This window comes from Zonotrichia leucophrys, chromosome 1A (genome assembly GCF_028769735.1).
Source record: "Zonotrichia leucophrys gambelii isolate GWCS_2022_RI chromosome 1A, RI_Zleu_2.0, whole genome shotgun sequence".
In the NCBI taxonomy this organism is placed as follows: domain Eukaryota; kingdom Metazoa; phylum Chordata; class Aves; order Passeriformes; family Passerellidae; genus Zonotrichia; species Zonotrichia leucophrys.
The window spans coordinates 18,297-38,327 of NC_088170.1; the positions used below are offsets into that span (position 1 = coordinate 18,297).

Consider the following 20,031-nt stretch of genomic DNA (forward strand, 5'->3'; position numbering starts at 1 on the left):
TCGGCTGTAATCGGCTAAACTCGGCTATTGTCGGCTGCATTCGGCTGGACTCGCCTCTTCGGCGCGCCTCGGCTCGCTTCGGCCGACCTCGGAGTCGCTCTCTGTGTTCGGCTGAGCTCAGCTCGGCTCCCTGAGGGCGGGCAAGCGGCGCCGCCTCACGTTAAACGCGCCCGGCTCGGGGCTCTCCTGCTGCCGCGTCCCGCGGGCGGCCCGCCCATCGCACGGACACGACCGGGAGCGCGGGGTAGGACAGGAGTTCATTAGGCGGTGACCGCACTCGCGCTAATTAATGCTCATGAAAGCAGGAGGCTCGGTTCGGCGGAGCTCGGCTTGTTTCGGCTGCACTCGGCCCAGCTCAGTTGAACCCAACTCGGTTCGGCTATTCGGCAGAGCTCGGCTCGGTTCGGCCGAGACCAGCTGGATTCCGCCCACAGATTTCCTGCTGGCAGCCCCTGGGAATTCTACATGACACAAACTGCAGCCTCCAAAAGGCTTGCGGGTTTGTAAAGAAATGTCATTTTAACTCAACACTTGGGACAGAGCTGAGGGCTCCTTTAGGATAACAATATTTACACGTACAAGCAATTCTGTCATATGCATCTCGATTTTATTTAACCCCGCCAAAATTCCATCCATATCACAAGCAATGTGCAGTTCTGGTTTTTCCCCGTACACTATTTGTACAAAGGACCTGGGCACAGCACACAGCTGCGATTCAGTTTAATATTCAAAGGTTTACAATTCAAAGGTTCTCACTGTGGCACTGCTGTGTTTGCAGGTCTAGACTGGCTGCTCAACCACCCTCACAGCCACACTGAAGAACAAGATTTCCCAGAGAGTTCCCAATAAAACTCACGGATAATCACTGAGCTGATAATCCTTTGGGGTTCAGTTCCATCTCTCACCTGTTCCAGGCAGAGGGAAGATGGGTTTGTGTTGCACATGGCAGCAGCAGCAATGGATCAGGGTTGGTTTTTTTGTTTGTTTGTTTTTCAGTTTACAAAAAGGGTAATAAAAATAAACCAGGTCTGATATAAATGCCTTTAAAAGCCATTCAGGCTTTTTAAACCCAAGAAGACCATCCTGATTCCCGAGTCCAGTCTTCCATTCATGCTTCCCACCCTGGCACTGGTCACCTGGCTCTGCTCCCCAGAGCCCACCCTGGCACTGCTCACCCGGCTCTGCTCCCCACAGCCAGCCCAGAGCCCAGCCTGGCACTGGTCACCTGGCTCTGCTCCCAACAGCGAGCCCCGTCCAGGTGGCAGCGGAAGGAGGCCAGCACAAAATACGCCGCTGCTCTCATGCTGGGGTCGTAGCTGCTCAGGGCAGCCACGGTGAGACCCAGGGCGTTGACTTCCACAAACTTGTGACAGGCCACCACGCACTCTGAGGGGATGGGAGAGAAGCAGAGAGCAGCCTGTGTTAGCACTGACAGTCCAGGGTGTGTCACAGCACTCGAACCCCTCACACCCCTGGCCATGAGCACCCATTCCTGGCTCTACCCCACAAACTGCGACCTCAGGCCACGGAGGCTCCTCCAGCTCACAGAGGGCTCCAGCAATTCCCTCTGAGCAGGAATTCTCTACCTGAGCTGAAATGCACGGGGCTGCTCTCATTTATTGAGACAGGGACGATCCTGCCTACCAGGCCATGCAAAGCTGGGGTAAATTCTGTACACACATCTTTGTGTCTCACTGTGTCAGGGAAGCTGAGTACAAAGAACAACCAGAGGAAAAATTCATCTCTCCAGAGCATTACAGGGTGCCTGAAAAAGCAGCACTAAAAAGCTCTTGCACAGAAAGAATGGGAGAGTAACACACGAACAGCCCATAAAGCACAGCAGGTGTCCCTGTGCAGGCACAAGTGACTCTGGTGGTCAGGCCTGCCCTGAGCCCTTCCAGGTAAAACAAAATCCAGCAATGAGCAGAGATCAGCCCCAGAGCAAGCAGGAAGCACACACTGCAGCATTCAGCCTTCACAGCATTTTGCCGTCAGGATCTGGGGTTTCTCCTCTAAGAGCTCCTGCTCTGTGTGCTTTGGATGTGTTTGCTGCTATCTGCACTCACTGATGGCTGGAAATGACTGCGTGTGAACGTCCCACCTCACCTCCAGGCATGGAGCTCCACGGCACCTCAGGGGTGTTTTACAGCCACAGCCTGGAATTGATAATTGCACCGATCGCACACGGGACAGTGCCATCCCTTCCTTCCCTCCTTTTTCTTTGCTTGCTGCCTGGCCTTTCTCTCCTGTTTTTCTGGCCTTTCTGGCTGGTCTTTCTTGGTTTTTTGGGCCTGCCTGCCTGCCTTCTTTGGCCATTTTTGGCATTTCTGCCTGACTTTTTTGGCCATTTTTGGGCATTTTCCCCTGTCTTTTTCGGCCAGTTTTTGGCCTTTCTTTTTGCCTTTTTTGGTCTTTTTTATGGGCTTTCTTTTTGCCTTTTTTGCCCTTTTTTTGGGCTTTCTTTTTGCCCTTTTTGCCCTTTTTTTGGGCTTTCTTTTTGCCCTTTTTTTGGGCTTTCTTTTTGCCTTTTTTGGGCTTTTTTGCCCTTTCTTTGGGCTTTCTTTTTGCCCTTTCTTCTTGCCTTTATTCCCTTTTTTCTTGCCATTTTTTCTGGCCTTTCTTGCCTTTTTTCTTGCGGTCTTTTTGCCCTTTTTCCTGTCTTTTTTTTCCTCTTTTTTCTTGCCTCTTTTCCTGCCTTTCTTGCCTTTTTTCCCCTTTTCTTGGCCTGTTTTTGGCTTTGCTCCTTGCCTTTTTTGGCATTTCTTCTTGCCCTTTTCTTGCGTTTTTTTTTTGCTTTTTTCCCTTTTTTCCCCTTTTTTCTTGTCTTAATTGCCTTTCTCCTTGCTTTTTTTCCTGCCTCTTTTCTTGCATTTCTTTCCTCTTTCTTGCCTTTCTTCTTGCCTTTTTTATTCCTTTTCTTGCCTGTTTTCATGCCTTTCTTCTTACCTTTTTTCTGGCTTTTCTCCCCCTTTCTTCCTGCCTTTTTTATTCCTTTTTTCTTGCCTTTCTCACCTTTTCCTATGCCTTTGCCATAGGAGAATTTCTCTCATGCATTCACACTCCTGAACCCAGTCTGTAAATAATCTTCTAAAACAAACAGAGAAGGATGTTTATTCACTATCTCCATGTGTGCAAGGTGGGAAAAGCCCGTTAACTGCCAGCATGGCAGAGGATTCCATCAGAGCAATCCTGTGTACCAAGGCCTTCCATCAGAGCAGAAGGCACTAAGCACACAAAACCTGCAGTGGGAAGGGTCCTGGCAGTCTCTTCTCTCCTCCATTGGACCTGTGCTTAACCGTTCCCCAGTAATTAGGTATGCTCATGACTCTTAAAGCATTTCAAAGTTCCTTGAGGGATGAAGGTGTGTGGAGGGACTGTATTTGTTACCTTTGGGGTTATGTAATATTTTTATGGAAGGGTTTGAATCTTACCTTTTCCTCCCTGCACTGTGCTTAGAACAAGGCTGTGGACACTCCTTTTCTCCAAATACAAAAATAATTTAGGAGACAGAGCAGTGTTTGTCAGAAAGAACGAGGGTAGGGACTGATAGTGCCAGCGTGGTGGCTTGCACCACTCTAGGTCACTTTTGGGAATCATCGCTCCTGTCATGTACTGGAGCCAATTTCAGCAGGAGTTCCACTCTCTCCTGTGCTTTCCAAGAGTTCCCTGTGAGTGAAGGCTCATGATGGCATCCAGCTCAGGAGGCATCGACTGACTCCTTCCACCAAAGCACAGACACAAAACAGAGCTGCCTTCACTGCAAACCCCTGCTCAAACCTGGATGTGCAGCAGGATTTCTGCTCCACCTTGGGATCACATGCACCAATCCTCTGCAAAACCACTGATCCAGCTCTTACCCACTGTGTTACCGCAAGAGAGAATCCAAGGGCTGGGTGTGCTCAGGATAAGGAGAGCTGCAAGGTTCGCACTTCCCAAAACCGTCACTGACAGCAGATGCATTATGGCATTTCAGTAAGAATATAAATATATACTAAGGATTTTCCTCAGAGGCCAGATTTTCACTTATTTAGGAAACAAGGAAGTTGAAACATTGTGGAATCTCTCTACACAACAGATGCTTCAGGAGCTGACAGTACAGATTTCTCCAAGTGCCACATTCAGAGCAAATGAATTTTGGTCTGGGAAGCCAATTTTGAGACAATCCTCCCAGACACAAGGTACTGGCTGAGCACACAATGAAACAGAAAAGGAGACACTGGGCATTGTGTGACATCAGGAAGCAAATTTCTGTTTATTTGCCTTTCTTCAAGAACTCCAAGTCACCATTAGGCAAAGGAGTACATACAAGGATGTACAAGAAAAAGATTAAAAGAGACTTCTTCATTATTGTATTCTGTGGCATGAAAGCCAAAAGCCTTTTGTATTTGTTTGTTTGTTTTTAAAGGAGCTGTTTCTCCTCTTGCTGAGGTGCTTCACTTCAGAGAACAACCTACCATCTGCAGGAAACCTCTTTAGAAAATCAGAAGTGAGCAGAACTATTGCTGAGCTGTTTTCCTAAACAATCACTGCCAGCTGCACTAACAGCATTTTACCAGACACTTGTGAGTTTGTGATCCCCTAGGTTTATAAAGAAACAGGAAATCCATCTGCAGGGTGCCAGGCGTGGGGAAAGGCAGTTGGAGTTGCTTCCCCCTCAGCAGATTCCCACCTGCTATAACCAAACTGTGTGTGTTCAGTACAGCCATGATGCCCTGGCAAATCTGCCTGAAATCTGCCCAGGCACAGACAGCTTGCTCACAGTCCAACACAGTGTCACAGTAACCGTCATGTATCATTAAATCCCACAGTTTGTGGGGCTGTATTGCCCACAGTCCAATACACCCTCTCAGTAACTGTCATGAATCATTAGACCCCACAGTTTGTGGGGCTGTATTGACCACAGTCCAACACACTGTCTTGGTAACTGTCATATATCATTGAACTCCAGAGTTTGTCTCCTAACATCCTTCACACAATGCTCTGCCTGTTCACATCCACATTGTACGCCGATGAACTGGAACAGCCTCGGCCAAAATCAATGAAGATGCCTTCAGAGTCAGAGTCAATGGACTCCAAGATCTGATCCACCATGTTCTCAGGGCTGGAGGAGGGAGCTGGCAGTAAGGCAGTGTCTGTGTCCAGTTCCAAAGCGCTGTGTGGGTCGCCAGTAGAGCGGAAGAGTCCCTTCTGGGGCTCGGCCGTGCCCAGTTTGCTGGAGCACTGCCCCGGCGCGGCGCCGGGCCTCTCCTGCTCTCCGGGCAGCGAGCCTTTCATGGAGCCCCTGGAGCCGCTGTCCGTGATGGGAGCGAGGCCGGGGTAGCCCTGGAGCTGCAGGCAGGAGGTCATTTCCGACACCGAGTGCCTGCGGATGCCCGCCCCGTTGGCGGCCGCGCTCTCGCTGTCGTACTCGGCCACGGGCGTCAGCAGCGGGTTGTTGTAGCTCTTGGAGCGCACCACGGGGTTCTTGGCCAGGATCTCCCCCGACCTGGAGCGCCTGAAGAACCGCTTCTCTGTGAACAGAGAACCACAGTCACACCTGCACAGCCTCCTGGGATGGTACTCCTAACTATCAGTGTTCAAAGGAAATGCAAAGTCCTGATTATTCATAGGCTTTTCTGCAATCAAACTTCTCTAGAAGAAGACATTTTGCTGATTTTGGAGATTCAGATTGCCTAGATTTCTTTAGCATACTGTAGACTCCAAATCTATCTTTACAAATGATAACTGAGATTCCCTCAGTGGCTGAGCTAAAACAGTAAATACAGTGAGAGGTGATAGTTGTAAGTACCTCCTTTAGACAGAAACAGAAAGTGAAATTCTGTTCTTTTTCAGGTTATAAACATTTTTAGTAGCTGAAATTTAACTTTTCCATTCATCCTGGGAAAATAAAGTCTCTTCAAATTTGGAGCATGAGGATTAAGACAGGCAGTTTTTCTACTGATTCTGGAAAACCCTTCAAAGTTCAGAGACCACATGAGGGAGACCACCAAGAGTGACTAAAAATGTTAACTAGAGGGCAATGCCCACAGAAACCTCTTTTTTGGGGGCGCAAATCTGCCTTAAATCCAGCAGCGATTGCTTGAATGCTGTTAACCAAGTGGGAGCTTCAAAAAAATAGGCAGCAGATGGCAGCAAGTGAGCACTGAGCTCCCTCTCTGGCAGGAGTTTAGTGCTGGAACGTCCTGGCAATGTGAATGAAATGAGCATCATGAGCAAAACGACCACCACTCTAACTATGAGCAGTCTCAGCGCTCAGATTCACTCCTGCTATCAGAAGAAAAGGTGGTGTGAATACCAGGTACTGGAATTAGGTCTCACTTTTGGAGCTTTCTTCCTGCTGCTCTCACTTTGCCATCCCATGAAGGAGGCACAACTGGAGCAGGGGATCAAATTACCCTCTGGAAGTCACAGAGCTACTGCAAATAACCTGTCTGCTTTAAATCAGGATGCTGGTACATGTTCCCTCAAACATATTCCAATCCCTTCATATCATGCTATTGTGCAGTTACGTGCTCACCTAGACACAAATTCCAATCACATGCTGTACTACTAAAAAAGCCAGTTTCTGTATTTAAGACTGCATTTTGTAGCCGTGTCTGCCTCAGCAGTGAAATCATCTGATCCAAGTCCCTTTCTGGACTTTTTCATTGTTAGGAGTTTGAGCTGGTAATGAGAAAAGGTTCCTGGGGCTATGAACTCTGCTAACAACATGCAACATGCTACCAAAATAGTTGAAGAGAATTAGTTCAAAAGCAGCAGCCACTTGCACACTAAGCTCCCTTGGATCCAGTTCAGTGACTGCAGTCAGACCCACTTCAGGAGTATACAGGCTCAGTGATTACAGTGAGCCCCATTTCAGGAGTATTGCTACATCTACAACCCAGACCACAGCAAGAGGAAGTGCCCAGCCCACCAAAACCTCCCTATCTTATGCAGTCATGTACTCAGACATTTATTTGCTAACAATTCCTTTCACTGATGCTTTGTTCTCTTTGGGTGCATTTTTTCTATCCTGACATACAAAAGCTTGTATGTAGAAAATGCCAGTTTGAGGCTCCATTTAAATGCTTGTGGTCTTTTAATGGCAAGCAATAAACACAAAGCAGTAATCCTGAACCATTTTCAGGACATAACCAGCCTCTATTTAGTCACTTAAAACTCATTTGTGTCTTGAACACCTGCTGCAACACAACCATTTTGCCATCCAGCTCCACGAGAAAATCAACTGCTTTACTGACCATTTCTGACAGGCAAACAGGATGAATTGACTGCAGAGAGAACATGCAATTGAACTGATCTTCCCTTCTGTCTGCTCTATTTAATCAGACCATGCCAGTATTTACAATAGTACTCAGGTACTACCCTGTTTCCTTTGTCATTTACACTGGTAGTATCTCCCTTGTATTTTGACCAAATTGCATTGGTATGTAGGATATTGCACCTTCATCCTGGCTAAATGTTGCCATCACAGAAGTCACCAAAGGCTCCAGAGCTCCAAGAATCAGAAATTAAGCTGAAGGGAACTCAAGCTGCCACCAGGCCAGCCCATGTTTCCCCCTTGCTCCTTATGGATGCTGATGTTTCTGACAGGTAAAAAGCTTCTCAGCAGGGCAGAGTCAATAATCTCCAGGGGCAATGCATGGGAAATAAAGAGATTTTTCCTTCCATGTAATAGGAATTCTCACTGCTGTGTAAGACCCACTCTGTATTGCTCACCTCCACTGGGATGGAGAACAGCTTATAACCTTCTACTTTGCAGAAAGCTTTTACATGCTTGAAGGCTTACATGTTGGTCTTTTCTAAGACAAATTCCAGCTCTCTTCCCTAATTTTAACAGCTTTCTGCAATCTTTGTGTACTCATGAACACTCATGAAAATGAACTACTGAGTACTTTAAAAGTGGCCTCTTGCTTCTTCCTCTCACTGTCCATAAAGCATCCTGTGTTGAAGCCCTCTTGTTAAAAGGTAGAGTGGAAATGCTAACCACTCTTGAATAATTTTACTGAATGTTTCCATCTTTTGCCACTGCAAGTTTCACTGTGACTCTGCACCTGGAATGGTGTTAAAGAGAAGGCTGATGTACTCATGTGAGCACTGGCAGCACCTCTGGTGCAGGCCCTGGCCCTACATGGAGCAAGGTTCTGGGAAGCTCTGTGTGCTGTGCCAAATGAGTGTGCGCTGTCCTTACCCAGGATACAGGCAGAGTGCGTGAAGGGTCCCTCGCTGGAGTACAGCCCGTACGTGCCCAGGTAAGGAGAAACAACCTTCTGGAGCAGGGATTCCAGCTTCAAATAATCTTCAGACACACCTTTGGACTCATGGACCCCCTGAAAAAGAGGGAACACCCAGCATGAGCACTGCCTCTTCAATCACGATCTCTCCTGGCTCACCAGGGCAGGCAGAGCAGAACGACCATTTTCACTGATGAAAGCAAAGGTGCCCTGCAATGTGAGCCTGGTGTGCTGCTACAGCTGATTCCTCCTCTGTAAAACCAAGAGATGTGGATTAGACCAGAGCTACCTCCAGGACAAGTAAATCCAGCAAAGTACATCCTACCTAGTGCACAGCACTCAGGGAAGGACAGAGGCCATGATCTGTAAGTAGGAATTTTTGCTGTTGCAGTCTTACAGTCACTTCCTGAATGATGGCATCTGGTACCACAGGGTGTCACTGCCATCTCAGCAATACCAACAGCATTAAGAGAAAGGTGAAACGGAAACCCTCGGAAATACTTCCAGGATATTTTCAACAACCAATATTTACAGTAAAGAAGTTTGTTCTCTTTCCTCATCCATGCCCTGGCACCCATCATGTTCCAGGCAAAAGTCACATTGTAATCAGCATGGTAAGAATCATCCACAGCCAGAATGTTTAGCCTTTAGCTGTTAACTCTGCACTTCCACCCACAAGCACACTTGTTAGGCTGCAGAGGGGACAGAAAAACCTTGAAAAACTGTATTGTCCCTTCTTCTCACAGCTGCAGAGTGTGTGCTCCATGTGCTCTGAGCAGAGCCCCCTACACTCCTAAATAGGACACCTCTTGCAATATGGAGCAAATTCACATTTCCCATGTGCTCAACACGTCATGTCGCAGAATTAAGATCCTAAATGCCATACTCAGCAAGTACTCTGCCAGAATTTAGGAGATTTTATGAGCTACTGTGTTCCTGAGCTACTGTACAAAGAAACCGATTGGGATGAAAGGCTCTGGAGAGCAATATAAAGAGCAGATGAGTAAAGGTGCAACACTTCCTTCAGCGTGTGAAAGGATCCTGACATTCAGGATGTGTTCACAGCTCAGTGTGACTCACCAGCCAGAGTCCAGAGTGACTCTCAGATGTGTTTCTGAATGGCTGACTCTACACCCTGCTCGCTGCCCTGCCTCATCACTTGATAAAGGTTTACGAATGAAAAATGAATAATGGCTAACAGACAATTCACATTTGGACAGAATTTCAATTCCAGTACAGCAGTTTTTAAATAACAAATAACGATCTTTGGTGATGTGCTATGTCCTGAAAAACTTTGGGACAGCCACAAATACAAATGTGAAGAGAAATACATATCCAGTGGATCCAAAAGCTTGCAAACATCAAAGGAACAGTAGAATGAGCCCACAGTTATTCCACCAGGCAAAATTAACACTGGAATAATTCAGAAGACTTAATGAAGGTGCATGTATTATTTCCAAGTCATTCCTGGCTTATTGAGATCTGTTCAGGTTTCTAAATCTGCTGGGATTTAGCCAAGCCCTCAGAAAGGCAGCATGCCTGCTACCTTACCACATATTCACAAACCCATCATGAGCACATCAAGCAAAGGCCAGGGCTGGGGACATCCTGCAGCAGGCTCCCACACCAAATACCTCTGGAACTAAACTGACATCTATGAGGAGCAGAAGCCAGTGCTCATGCCAGGCTTTGCTGTAGAGCTTTATTTACTTTTCTACCATTTTAGTATTTTTTGTACTTGTGAAAGACGAGTAGCTGAATATCAGCTGTGGGTAAAGAACCCTGCTGCATTGCACACTGCGAGGAGTTCTTTTAAAAATGGATGGTCTAGAACAAAATTAAGTGAACTGAGACAACCTTACACATGAGAAGTGTTCCTTGGTAACCAAAACCAAGAACAACAAAAGAAGCTGACCGACTAAAGAGGGCTAGAAAAGACAAGAAAGAGGAAGGAAAATTTAAAAGTCTAGAGGGGAGAGAGAGACTGAGAGGGAAAGCGGCATTAAGGCCAGCAGGACGAGGAGTGGCTGCGAGGTGCAGGCAGTGGGGGTGTGAGCTGTGCCTGCCCCACGGGCACTGCACCACAGGCACTGCCGGCCTCACAGGCACGGCCCCACAGGCACTGCCCCACAGGCACGGCCCCACAGGCACTGCCGGCCCCACAGGCTCTGCCCCACAGGCACTGCCGGCCTCACAGGCACTGCCCCACAGGCACTGCCGGCCCCACAGGTACGGCCGACCCCACAGGCACGGCCGGCCCCACACGCACTGCCGGCCTCACAGGCACGGCCCCACAGGCACTGCCCCACAGGCACGGCCGGCCCCGCAGGCACTGCCCCTCACGCACTGCCGGCCTCACGGGCACGGCCCCACAGGCACTGCCCCATAGGCACGGCCGGACCCACAGGCTCTGCCCCACAGGCACTGCCGGCCTCACAGGCACTGCCCCACAGGCACTGCCGGCCCCACAGGCACGGCCCCACAGGCACGGCCCCACAGGCACGGCTGGCCCCACAGGCACTGCCCCACAGGCTCTGCCGGCCCCACAGGCAGTGTCCCACAGGCTCTGCCGGCCCCACAGGCTCTGCCGGCCCCACAGGCACTGACCCACAGGCACAGCCGGCCCCACAGGCAGTGTCCCACAGGCACTGCCCCATAGGCACTGCCGGCCCCACAGGCTCTGCCCCACAGGCAGTGTCCCACAGGCACGGCCGGCCCCACAGGCAGTGTCCCACAGGCACGGCCGGCCCCACAGGCTCTGCCCCACAGGCACGGCTGGTCCCACAGGCTCTGCCGGCCCCACGGGCAAGGCCCCACCGCCACGGCCGCCCTCACGGGCACGGGCGGCCCCACAGGCAGGGCTCCCCGGCCGCGGGCAGGACACTTTTAAAAACATATACTGAAAACTCATAAAATATGTGGTGTTCACTGGAGCCAGTGCTGACTCTGCACCATGCCTTGGCACCAACATGCTCTGTTACCTGTGACATCCTTCCTGCAGTGACCATTGTTCACAGGTTTTCTGCAGGGGGCTGATGGAGCAACCCCTTAAAGTTTTTATTGGCTGTGGAGCTCCTGTCAGAGCAGGAGCAGTACCAGGGTGCAGATCCCGTCCTGACCCACAAACCAGCAGTTTTCCTGCTTCCTTCCTGATGTGATGCTCAATGACAAGCATCCTCTAGGCCTTTGTCTTACCAAATACAAGCACATCCCAAAGTGTAGCAAGGACAATTTCAGCCTTCCCAGTCTAAACTTTCCGTATGATATAAAGACAATGTCGCTTTTTTATGAATCAGCCCACGTGGCCTAGAGAAGTGTCTGCAGGCTCAGAGCAAGCTTTGGGAGCCTGCAAGAAGCTTGTTTTGATTTACATGCCAGGCCCAAGAGCGCATTTGAACTCCTGTCTCCCCACCAGAGGTTTCTAACCCATCTCCTGTACCACACATGCAATGGCCTGTTTGTGTAACACCAAATTCAGTAGAAAAGCACTTCTAGTAGAGGCTTAGGAATGGAGGAAAGTATAGCTATAAATGTTTCATATATCTGCATGTAAGGACAGATAAATGGATGCTGAGTATGTACAGATATCTGTACACCCACCTACATCGATCTCTATACAAAGTCCTTTTCAGACCCTTCCCCAAATTTCTAAGTGATTGGTGCTTATAAAGGCAAACAAAATGAGCCTAAGAGTTAAGTCAACTTGGATGGTTATTTGTGTCACAACTGTTTCTGAAAAAATGATGACAGGACTTAAAGGCATCAAAGAAAGAGTAATAATAATAATGATAATGAAATATTATGTTGTTATTTTGGCAGCTTATGCTTCTTCTTGTACTTACTGCTCAATGCCTTACTATCAGTATTTTGCTATGGCGCAATAAAGCCAAAGTCATAAGGCTGAATGCTTAGCTTACAAGAAGCTCTATCACAATCTGGAGAAAAAATAAAACTTGAAGCATTACCAGTACAACAGAAATTCTACCTGTATCTTTAGTGCAGTATTTGCTCGGCAGACTGGCAAGAACTTACTTTAAAAGATAACTGTGGCCTTTCATAAACCTAGTCTCATTTTAGCGGAAGAGTTTTATGCTTCTCTATTGACTGTGGGATGTATCTATTAAATTCCTTTCAAAGGCCTTGCCTAACCTATTTGTTTTGCAGTTGAGGGCCAAAATAGCTCAATATCAAATATCTGCAAGCACTTTAGTACTTTGGAAGAGTGGAAGTGCTGGATCACATCCTGATCACACTGTTCCAAAACCCAACAAGGGTCACCTCAGTGTGCTTGCATTTGGAAAGGATCATAATGTAATATCATGACAAGAGTCTGTCCTGCTCTGAAGGCATGGGGATCATGGGGATTGCAGTCCTGAATATGCAAGGCACCTATCAGGAACAGAGACAAGTATTACTGCATGAGATACAGTACCCAAGTCCTAAACTTCATTAGCCTTAATTAAATGGTTTTGAAACCAAAGTTTTCCTGTAGTAGTTCAAATGCATTAAAAGGGGCCTATGCATGACTGGTTTTTATATGTAAACATGCAAGCACTCCCAGAAGGGCCACATCCTTAAAGCCTACAGGTTATTTACATATTTACTTTATGACCACATTGCCCCATGTTTTTATATGTTGTAAACATGCAAGCACTCTAGAAGGGCCCCATCCCTAAAGCCTACAGTTATTTCTCTATTTCCTTCATGAGAACACTGCCCCATCTGCTGGACCAGCTGCACGCACGGGCCCCACTGCAACGCTTGAGTGTGGCACTGGAATAAAACTCTTCTTGTATTTAGGAACAAAACCCTGTAAGTCACATCCACAACCATTCCAGCAAGTAGGGATGTGCCCAACTGCACAGATTTCCATCTCTTAATTGTGTAAACTAACTACAAACTCCTCCTGAGCTTTTGAGGGCACAAGGGCTTCTTGTGAAAGCACAAAGGGAAGAATAAATGAGCAAACAGGAATGTTCAGAATAATAGAATTTGGGGGATTTGTACATGAGCACATAAGTCCACAGCCTCCTTTTTCAGTATGTACAATCACAGAATCAGAGAATGGTTTGGGTTGGAAGGGACCTCAAAGCTTATCCCATCCCATGCCATCCCCTGCAGGGACACCTTCCACTATCCCAGGCTGTTCCAAACCTCATCCAGCCTGGCCTTGGACAATTCCGTGGGCGGGACAGCCACAGCTTCCCTAGGCAACCCGTGCTAAGGCCTCACCACTGCAACAGGGAAGAATTTTTCTGGATATGGGATTTCTTTAAAAGTCCTAAAGCAGAGGTGACCTCAGGCAGGCATTTAAGGATGTAAAGGGTCCCTCTCAAAGATAACCTTAAAGCATATTCAATGTTCATTACTTAAACCTTTTATACGCTGTTTTTAAATGTACATAAATTCTGACAAAAAATACCCCTAAGCCCTTATTAACATTGTATCTAGGCACAGGCTACCTGACTTGTAAAGCTTCCAGAAACATAAACTATTTTGATAACAGGCCCCCATCATTGCTGAGCTCCTGTACCACAGCAGCCCCTCTGCAAGCCCCCATCATTGCTGAGCTCCTCTCTGCATTCACCTTAACCAGAGGCTGCTTCAGTTCTGGCTCAACAGCTGCATACACATTGCCTCAGGTAACTCCTCACTCATCTGTACATGAATATCATCATCAACAACTACTGAACACCCAAACAGCTTTTAACTGACCAGCAGTAACTCAGGGTTTCGCTCAGTACTGATAAAAGGTCACAAGTTCTGTGTTACAGCTCTGGTTATCAGTACCCTCCACCTGTAGCACCTAGAAATAGCAGCATTGCCCAGCTGCTTTTCACATTCCTCTTTAGCACAGGCTATTAGCAGATCATTCACCTAATAAATTATACATTGGAAAGTATCTCTAGTGTCTAAAGGTACCCTAAAACTGGATCCAATGGAGGAGCCACTTCATGCCCACCTGAGGCTTGTGCATGTGCTGAATCAATGACTGGCCATTGATTAAAGGCTGGAGCACTCACCTGGAGCTTTAACACTTCAGCTGATCAGCATGTGTACATGAGTAATATTGCTGCAAAGGACTGTCTTCTGCTTCAACTGATAAACTGCTCCATAGCTTTTAAATGAAAAAAATAAAAAAAAGAATAAAATAAAACATAAATAAAATCTGTATTCCTCCAGACCCAGGGGAACAAACAAAGCAGACATTGCAGACCCAAGCCCCAGGCCCTGCCAGTAACAGACACAGCATGGCTTCGGGCTTGCTGCAACTTCTGAACTCGGTAAAGAAAAGAGGAAAAGGCAAACTTCTGGGTTATTTAACAAAGTAATTCAGCAATGATCGCTCTTGGTAACTTAATGGAACAGAGAGCAAAGTCCTCTGCCCACAGACAAGGAGTGACCGTGTATGGCTCAGGTCATGGCCAGATAAACAATCTGGATCTCAGCCTGCTGGAGCATCCTCCACATGGGGACATCAGGGGCACCCGTGATGGCTGCACTCACCCTTGTCTACCACAAAATGCTGGAACAGTCCTGACCTGGTGCTCTGTGAAAGGAAACACTGCCAGAGGCATTTACAGGCTCAGTTCTGAAAGCAGAGGTCTTGGCCTCATGCATTGCCCTAACCACACAGGCAAACAGCCAAGAAATGTTACTATTCTCTGCTTTAAAGCAGTAGAGTCCTCGGAGAAAAGGAGAACTCAATATGACAGAAAGAGACACGCAGGCAATGGTGATGATCTGACACACACTGGATAACAATCACTGCCCAGACGCTCCCACAGAAAACTGAAATTAAAAGTCACAAGGCAGACGCAGAATACTATCTGTTGTGAAAACACAGGATTCATCCAACACTGGTGGTGGAGCCTTTGGTGCAGTGCAGCCTGCACACCCTGGTGAGCACACAGACAGCAAGATGTGCTGCTTGGCATGGCCAAAGAAAGAGCAGCAGCCTTGCATTTGGAATGAGGCATTTGGAAACCAGTGCCCTTACAGGAGTACCTGTTATCCCTCCTTCACTGCATCCCAGCCTTCTGGAACCTGAGTAACACTGACCAGCCCTGCCTCAGGGCAGGCAGGAAACCGCCATGGGGACAAGCTGGAGACAAGTGGGTCACTCGTCCTGGCCACATGCAGCACCAATGGCACAGCACATGCTCCCAGGTACACTGTGGGTCACATTCAGGATGCAGATCTGCAGCCCTCCATCTTCCTCAGAAGAGATGGATGCACAAACTTCACAGCCAATCACCCAATTTGCACCAATCTTCCAGACAGAATCACAGACTGCTCACAGCCAAACCTGCGGCAGCGAGTTACGTTATGGTTTACCTGGTTGAGGAGAGGCCTCAGGAGCTGCTGCCAGCTCTGCACAGCTCTAGTTTGCTCTAAGCACTGTTTGGTTGTCTGAACCCATCCAACACATGCTCTGGACGGGATCACAGTGGTTCTTGGAGCAGCAGGTGTTGCCCAAGAGCTGAAGCCTTCCCCTAGCACAGAGGATCTGCTGCTCTCACTGCAGCACAGCGCATCATCCTGGGAGCCTCCTGCTCACTGCCCTCCATCCCCAGTGGCCATGCACAGCAGCAGCACGGTGCAGCACATTGCAGCACACTGCAGCACAGTGCAAGGCTCCTGCTCACTGCCCTCCATCCCCAGTGGCCATGCACAGCAGCAGCACAGTGCAGCACATTGCAGCACACTGCATCATCCTGCAAGGCTCCTGCTCACTGCCCTCCATCCCCAGTGGCCATGCACAGCAGCAGCACAGTGCAGCACATTGCAGCACACTGCATCATCCTGCAAGGCTCCTGCTCACTGCCCTCCATCCCCAGTGGCCGTGCACAGCACTCTGAGGAAAAGCTCCAACATCTCCCTCTTGTACCCACTGTAGGAACTCACACACAAGAAGGAGGACTCCTCTTGTACTGAGCTCTCTCCCCTCCAATGCCCAGGATGTCAGTCCTGCAGAGCAAACCTTGCAGTATTATACACATTTATACAGCAGTATTATACTGCATTAACTTTCTTCTATTCCTCCTGTAGACAACTCATGAATTACAGTTAAAGCATCCTGACTCAAAGGATTCTTGCGCTGTGGGAACACTTCCTGCTCAGAGTTTTTCAACAGTTCAAATTTCTATGCTGTCTTTTATGCCAGATTTAGTCTACTAGCCCAAATGGGTCCACAAAAGAATCTGTACAGATGAATGCAATTAGTTAAAATCTTCTCCTTCTCTCACTCAACAAAGTCATAGGGTCTGCAACAACACGCTAATTCAAGGTAAGAATGATTTCTCGGATTTCACTCGATTTTGGTAGGGATTAAGGATTTGCCCAGCAATGTACTTGTACTGGTTTTAACCGACTGGTTTCATCACTAGAGGCAAATTCCAGAAGACATTTATTTTAGTTTAACCAACTCTACCCAAAGATGCACCTTTGGTTAAGTAACCGGTATCCTTCGCAGAACTGATTCTTTACCTAATATGAGGTTCTCTTAAAATGCACCATGACTGTAATACCCAAAGGGAATCTGAACAATGCAAACTGCCTTCAAAAATAATTGTGTTTAATTGGTACAGATAAAGTTATAGTTGTGTTCAATAAAACACAAAAAAAACCCCCATCCTTCTGCTAAAGATGAGGGACAAGATGCACATTTGAATTACTGGGACATGGTGTGCATGAGACAGGTTCGCATCTATCAAAGGAGAACTGTATCTTTTTATGTTGCTTCCCTGTTTTTCCACTGCCTAAGTTTACAAAACTGGCAACAACACATGGTGCTGGAAATATGCTGAGATCTAGTTTTGAAGAGTACTGGATCTGAAAATAAAACCTCTTTTCAGGTGGCAATGGCCTTCCCCTGTCCTTAGTTACAAGGAGGGTGCACACGAGTGCATAACTATTGGGGTCTGTGGTGCAGAAGCACGGGCTGTGTTGGAGTTACTCCTGAACAAACCCCAGCAGTCAGGAATGGTCAGGAGTGACCACCAGTGCCCCCAACCTCCCCTAGAGACACGACAACATGAACAAACTCAAAATCAAATGTGCCAAGTACTCCTCATCAGATGCTGTGCCTTGTTACAAATCCCAGCAATACAAATTCACTCCACGATTACAAATTTGTGTCAATGTAACTGCTGCAAACTGCACTTGCTGATAGAGACAATAAACAAACTAGAAAAAGAGAGAATAATGCACAAAATTAAATGCACCTACAAAGTACTCTGCAGTGTGAATGGTGAGGGCCAGACTCTCAGTTCTGCAAGTGTGAACACAAAGCCACAGAGGGCTCTTCCCTTTGTGTCCTGGCTGCAAGATTTCTTACCTGACACCCCATGGGGATGATGCAAACAACACCAACAAACCACCCTTCGACCAGGAAGGAAGAAAACATCCCAATTTATGCACCACCCAGAAAAAGTACAGGTTTTTGATATGGTGATTTACATTTAAATAAGGTCTACAACACATTTATTTACTGATTGATGCGTTTTGTGTTTTTTAAACCAGGAACTCAGACAAATGTAAAGATAAATTAAAGCATGTGGAAACCTCACACCCACACCACTTTTTTCAACCTATGCTTCAGGTCTGAGAGACTTAGTAAGAAAACTTCCCAAAAGCACTTTCACCAGCTGTGGAAACCTGTGGCCATAAAGAACTGACTACAACGGGCCATCAGGGTGCTACAGCCCCTCCATAGCTGCAGCTTTCTGATAGCAAAGATTATTTTGTTTTTAACCACTGTGCTGTCCTTAGTGTCACATGTGGCTGCTGGGATGGAAGAACAGCACCCTCTGCATTTTACTCTCAGATCTGCAATGCACTTTTCCACTCCTTTAAAATGGAAGCAACTTAACAGAAATAACAAAAAGGTCACACTGGGCAGCTCATTTTGTCTTCCTCAACAGAGAGAGACAATGGGTAGGGGACTTCAAACGAGGCACAGAGAGCCACAGAGGAAACCACAGGTTTCATTTTTTCCTTCACAGCCTGTATTTAGTGAGGACTCAGCCCCCAGCATGAGAGATAACTGTGTATCTGTTATTTGTGAGGCCTCCTCCCTCAGCACAAGAGATATTGTGCAAATGTGTCAGGTCACCCTAAGAGGTTCTGTGAATTCAAATAATCTGATGTTAACTGAAAGATGCAGGTGAACACTCTCTAATTCCTCTCTTTCGGCTTTCTCAGGCCTCAGGAGAGTTACCTGCAGATAAGATGTTCCAGTTTCAGCAGCCAGGGTAATCTTCAACAACATACTTTGGGAAGCAGGTTGGATAGTGGTAGTTTTGCTTTTTGGTTCAGAAAGTTCTTTTCTAAACTCTTCCTCCACTCACCCCTCTTCTCTCCAGTACCTTCATTTAAAGCAGCCTGAGCTCCTGTGCATCATTCAGAGCTGAAAAGCAGGGTTAGTTCTTTTCCTTCCTTCATCCATGACTCTGCTCCTGAGCTCCCTGCAGCTCAAACAGGAGCATCCCGGAGGCACTGCAGCCTGTGCTGCCTGTGAGCAGCCACGGAGGATCAACATTGCAGTTTGTGCTCTGTAATTGAGGCAGGCTGTGCTGGCAGCTCACAGTGTGAGTGATACAAGCACTCTTCTTGCAAGCCCTGATAAAGCTACCCCTGACTGCCAGAACATGAACGTTATTCCTCCCAGAGTTCTCTCTTTGCTGAAAGATTGCTGGTTTGTAATTACACCAGGTTACAGCCCTGGTGAGAAGGAGCTCTATTGAATTGCAGAACCCAAGTCTAATAATTAACCTGAGAACTGATCTCTGCTTCTTTATATGGAGCAGTTCCATTTCCTCTTTAAAAAATTTCTATTTCTGTCCCATAAGGAAAGTGTCTTCTCCTGACAAAGTAACAGAGCTTTTCCCCTGCACCCTGAGAAGCCAAAACATAACACCAGATGCACCCTGCACTAATTCCAAAAGTTCTGCTGCTTTAATCCAGTCCAACAGAGTGGTGCATTCCAACCTCTGACATTACAGCTGCTGCCTTAAAGAACATGGGCTACTCCTTACCTACATCCCACAGCTGCCCGAGGCTGTCCAGGACAGAAACAGGCAACCTCAGCACTAAGTTCAACACCTGCTCCAGATGCTATCACTGGCTCATCTCCTATCCATGGGAGTCTGCTCCAGTAACCAGGTTTCTTACGGCAGAGCTATTCACAGTGGTCACAAACCAGGATTAGGCAACATTCCCATCAGGACACCACGTCTCAGTCCAGGAAATCAAAGCCCACAAGACCACCATGTGCTCACTGGACAGCTGAATTGCTCTCTTCCCAGCCTTATTAACAAATGGAGTTCAACTACATAGAGAAAATTCCATGATGTCACTAATGTATAAAATTTGATTTTGTTTAACACAACATTTGAGTTCAGAAAAAAGTCTTTGCTCTGAATTCCAACTACTCACTAACACCACTAAGAATGTAAGTAGCTAATTCCCAGATTTTCTTCTGACCTTTTCCCACAATTCCCATTAAGTTTTAAACCACAAGATTAGCAGAGCTATTGCCAAGAAAAGACTTCCACCATCCCCACCATGGAACCATAGGCAAAGTATGCAGAAATAAACACCTAGGGGCAAATTCCCTCTCACTTGGTTATTGATTTCCATGAAGAGCTTTGCAACAAGAACGGATGTGACCCTTTGCCCTAAACTGGGCATCCATGGTGTCAACACTTGGGGTTGCTGAAGAAAGCAGATTTGCAAAGAAGAAATCAGGATGGAACTCAGCTGCCAGCCCAGCACTGAATCCACTCAAAGCCAGATC

At 47.3% G+C, this 20,031-nt stretch overlaps 1 protein-coding gene across 7 annotated transcripts in view; it reads right to left on the bottom strand.

Moving 5' to 3' along the window:
• Positions 1–1,756: 1,756 nt before the first annotated feature.
• PRR5 (proline rich 5) overlaps positions 1,757–20,031 on the bottom strand; it is a 59,162-nt gene continuing 40,887 nt past the window's right edge. For all 7 annotated transcript variants that reach the window (XM_064734081.1, XM_064734125.1, XM_064734098.1 and 4 more), the window contains 2 exons: positions 8,189–8,327; positions 1,757–5,510 (listed from right to left, as the gene is read on the bottom strand). In XM_064734081.1, coding sequence (XP_064590151.1) covers positions 4,969–5,510; positions 8,189–8,327 — 681 coding nt within the window. In that variant the 3' untranslated portion in view covers positions 1,757–4,968. The remainder of the gene's footprint in view (positions 5,511–8,188; positions 8,328–20,031) is intronic.